This window comes from Urtica dioica, chromosome 7 (assembly GCF_054948205.1).
Source record: "Urtica dioica subsp. dioica isolate 48M chromosome 7, U.dioica_male_clone48M_v1_H2, whole genome shotgun sequence".
Classification (NCBI taxonomy): domain Eukaryota; kingdom Viridiplantae; phylum Streptophyta; class Magnoliopsida; order Rosales; family Urticaceae; genus Urtica; species Urtica dioica.
Genome location: NC_142762.1, coordinates 30,930,177 through 30,934,219, shown reverse-complemented (window position 1 = coordinate 30,934,219; position 4,043 = coordinate 30,930,177). Strand labels below are relative to the sequence as shown.

The following is a 4,043-nucleotide window of genomic DNA, read 5'->3' as shown; positions in this document are numbered from 1 at the left end:
GAGGCTTGAGACATTCTACAAAACATCTCGCCGCAGCAGCATAATTTTAAGTATGGTAGAAGATCTCGCCGCGGCGAGAAATACACTTCGTTGTGGCAAGATATTTGGATTTTGTTGAAATTGTACAATGAAACTGTACCGTTGTAGTAGCTTCTACGACATTTATCTAACCATTTTAAAATCTCTTGGATTCTACAACGGTTAACTAAGCGTTGTAGGTCTACTACAAAATAGGTCTTTAGAAGCTTTTACAACGGTTAAATAAGTGTTTTAGAAGGTTTTACAACGGAGGCTTTTACAACATTACATAAGTGTTGTAGAAGCCCAAAATTGAAGTAGTGCTAATAAAACATACAAATCGATTCGAGGTGGGTTTGTAGGTGTGTGTTTCAGGGATGAGGTTTTGGGGCAAATTTTGCAGGCTGGGATCGGTTCGGGGTGGGTTTGGGGCTTGGGTTCCCAGGCTGGGGTGTTTTAGGGTGGGTTCATGGTTGATTTTGGCGGGGTTTTGGGGTCGGGATACATTTGCGGGCTAGTTCTTGGGACAGGGTCAACCAATGAATTTGGATGTGAAAAGAAATCATCAGTCCAAAAGCTACTTGCGATTTACACTCTATAGTTCAAGCATGATTTTGTCACAAATTAATTACGCTTGGAATGAGTTATAGACACAGGACTTCATATTGAGGACGAAATTCTAGTTGTTTTAAAATTTATTTTGTTTTCAAATTTCAGGGCGGGCACGTGTCCACCACACCCATGTGGCGCCGTGCCAAGCTATAAGATTTAGTGATCATTATGGATGCTAAGCACGTGACGGTTGGCAAATAGACATATATCACAACTCCATTTCGAGAGCTTTGAAATTTAAGGAGAAATAATAAGGCCCTATAACATATATATTTCACTCTACAGCTAACTTCCGTTGTGATTTCTGAGTAGTTGTTGAAAAGTTTCCAGCATCACAAAACAAACAAGTCAGTATAAGTTGATATCATCACTTGAATAATTACCTTAACTTATATTCTTTGTTATACTACGAAATATTCAAGACCCGTGTTTTTTATCCTTCAAAAATCATTTTCACTAGTGTGACGTGCCATAAAAACACAAGACTATATTCTCATGCAATTGCGTTTTATTAAAAAAAAAAGAATAAATTAAATAAATAGAAAAAAAAACTAACTTCAATAACGTGGTTATAATGAAAGTAATAAACAAAAAATTGGGTTCGTGAGAATGAGTGCTATATATTCCTTCCAATCAAACATACTTAAAATAAAAAATGGCCAGAAATCAAATTAGCAAGAGTTAGATCCCATGAAACAAAATAAATAAAAAAAATAAAACTAACCCATCCTTTCTAATGATTAAACTACGAAACGAGTACTAGCTAGATCATCTGCCGGAAATCGGGGCCGGGGCCGGAGTGGTGGTGGATCAAGAAATCCTCGGACGAGGAGGGAGGCGGGTAAACGAGGCCGGCGGGGTGGTGGCCGAGGAAGTGGTGGTGGTGAGTGGCGAAGTCCTTCTGGCGGCGGAGCTCAAGGACTTTGCGGTGGGAATTGGAGTGCTTGGTGAGGACGAAAGTGGGGCTAGCCGCGGGTCGGTACTCCGGGACGAGGCGGCCCGACTTGTACCGAACCCCGCAGGCGTTGCACAGCGTCTTGGGCCCCATGGGGCCCGTCCTCCACTGCGGCGTCTTGTCCGTCGCGCAGTGGAGGCACCGCCGCCCCTCTCCGCCGCCGTCTCCGCCCTCCTTCTTCCTCGGCGCCTTCTTCGCGGGCCCCGCCGACGACGTGTCGGACGAGGACGAGGAGGAGGCGGCGGCCGAGGGGGAGAGCAGCAGCAGCCGCGACGACCAGTTGCAGGGCGGGCCGCGGGCCCGCTTGCTGCGCGCCTTCGCCGCCCGCTGCCGCTGCTGCTCGTCGCGGCTGTCTCCGGCGGCGGAGGAGAGGCCTTTGATGCCGGAGATGAGGTGGAGCCTCTGGAGGTCCTCGCTCGAGAATGACTCCTCCTGCTCCACTATGTTCGACAGCCACTCTAGCTCCGCCATGTCGTCGTACTGAGGATGAGAATATATCTTATTATTTTATATAATAATAATTGGTAATAATGAATGGGTGTAGATTGAGTAGCATTGCGTAAAGGTTGAGCTATGAATATTTATTTGGAGTTTGAACGCACAATAATAGCCGCTACTTTCTCTCTCTTTCTTAGCGTTACTACTACACATTTTCATGCATAGAATTCCTAACCCATTCCTTCTCCCTTTTCTTTTTATACCCTTTAGTTTTAATGTAATAATGTTGTAAAAGGAAGGAACAGACATAAATGTGATCAGAAATAATGCCAAGTTTATATTACCGGAACGCAGAGGTCGCCGGAGAATTGGCTATCGGAGAAATCCCGGGACCCGACATTGGGGAGGAAAGATGAGTCGACTGGGTTGGGTGAGGAGTCGGCGGAGGAGGCAATGCCGACGGAGGCGTCGAGTGCGGGCACGGCGGCGACGGCGTCGGAGGCGTCGGCGTTGGAGAAGTCGAGAAATTCTTCGACGAAGAAGTGGTCGCCGGTTTTGTTGTCGGAGGAGGAGTAGAGTGATTGATAGAATTCCGGGCCTTCCATAATGTTAATTACTATAAAGTACTGATTGGGTAATGGTGATCAATTACTTAAAGAAACCAAAACGCATATGAAAAAAATGTTGAGTGTATTGTGAAGAAGAGAAAGAAAGAGAAGAAGTAGTGTGTGAGGAATAATGGTATGTGGTTTTTGAGAGAGAGATGAAGAGAGATTGGGGGGTTTATTTGCGCTAGAAGGGGGTCAAACGGACAGCTAAAATGATGGATTCTTTATTTTTTTTATTTTTCTATTCTTTTTGGGGGACTAAGTAAGAAGATGATGAATCAAACATTATAAATATATATATATATAGCCTTTCAAAAAAAAAATATATATATATATATATATAGAAGAAAAATAAAGGCCTATAACGGAGTGACCACCCCCTAACAAAAGTATAATTAATAATTATTGGGGAATTGGAATTTAAATAAAGAAAGGAGGACGGGATTGGTAGAAAAAGGAGATGAAAGTGAAATTCTTGGTCAAGTTACTTTGTTGCCCTTTTGCTTTTTCGGATTTGATTTCCAGTTTTGTCCTCTCTTTAGAGTTAGTACTATTTATTAGTATGTGCATTATTGTTTTTTTATTATCATATGTAGTGTGCGAATTATTGTTTGGTGAGAGTAAAATAAGTAAACCTTTCATTATGAGATTTTTGTCTATTTACTTGCATAATTAACCTGACACAAATGCTCATGCCAGTTACAGCCGGATCAAAGACCAAATTTTTAGTGACATGTCACCTTATTATTGGCTGTCAAATAAAAAATAATTATAAAAATAAAATACTCTTCAACGAAAAATTTAGATCAATACCGTTAATATTTTTTACGATATTGTCATTACATCTCTTTCAATTTAAAGGGTTAATTATATTATTTTATCTAATTTTTTATACACTTTAAGTCTAACAATAAAATCAAATTTTAAATTAAGATTTCATTATAATTAATAAAATAATAACGAATTCAGAACTATCGTTTACAAAAGTGAAGTAGATACAAATGGAATAGGCTATTGAAAGGTAGTACACAGAAACAAGCCAAATTTTAACATCTTGACAGATCTATATGTGTTTGTATGTATTTACCAATATTCAAACAAATAATGTTCTTCCTTTTATGTGGGAAAAGCATGTATTGTGTGGCATTTAAGAGCGCTATTTCACGGTAACGGTGAACCTACCGGAATGGTAAAAGAAGGGCAAAACTGTAAATCCGTACACCAACAGCCTTCCGCGATAATCTAACGCACGTGCAGTCCATGACAACGGTGATGATCACTTGGTTGTACAATAATAATCACGGCACGTACCGCACACAATCATTCCCAACAAAACGCGGGTCCACCTGTGCACGCATCTTTGCTTTGAGCTCACCCCAACCAAGAAGGGCAATTCCGTCAGAACAGATGAA

The 4,043-nt window shown here is 41.3% G+C and overlaps 1 protein-coding gene across 1 annotated transcript; it reads right to left on the bottom strand.

Moving 5' to 3' along the window:
* Positions 1 to 1,206: 1,206 nt before the first annotated feature.
* Positions 1,207 to 2,884, bottom strand: GATA9 (GATA transcription factor 9). Its single transcript, XM_089620274.1, has 2 exons — positions 2,368 to 2,884; positions 1,207 to 2,065 (listed from the first exon to the last, which is right to left on the bottom strand). Exons 1-2 carry the CDS (start codon positions 2,626 to 2,628, stop codon positions 1,394 to 1,396), a joined length of 933 nt encoding a protein of 310 aa, XP_089476400.1. The 5' UTR covers positions 2,629 to 2,884; the 3' UTR covers positions 1,207 to 1,393.
* Positions 2,885 to 4,043: the final 1,159 nt, after the last annotated feature.

Excerpts from the sequence above, each read along its gene's own strand:
- GATA9 (XM_089620274.1), bottom strand. The coding sequence starts at position 2,628 with ATGGAAGGCCCGGAATTCTATCAATCACTCTACTCCTCCTCCGACAAC. Across the intron at positions 2,066-2,367 it reads CCGGCGACCTCTGCGTTCCG|TACGACGACATGGCGGAGCT; the intron begins GTAATATAAACT and ends TCTCATCCTCAG.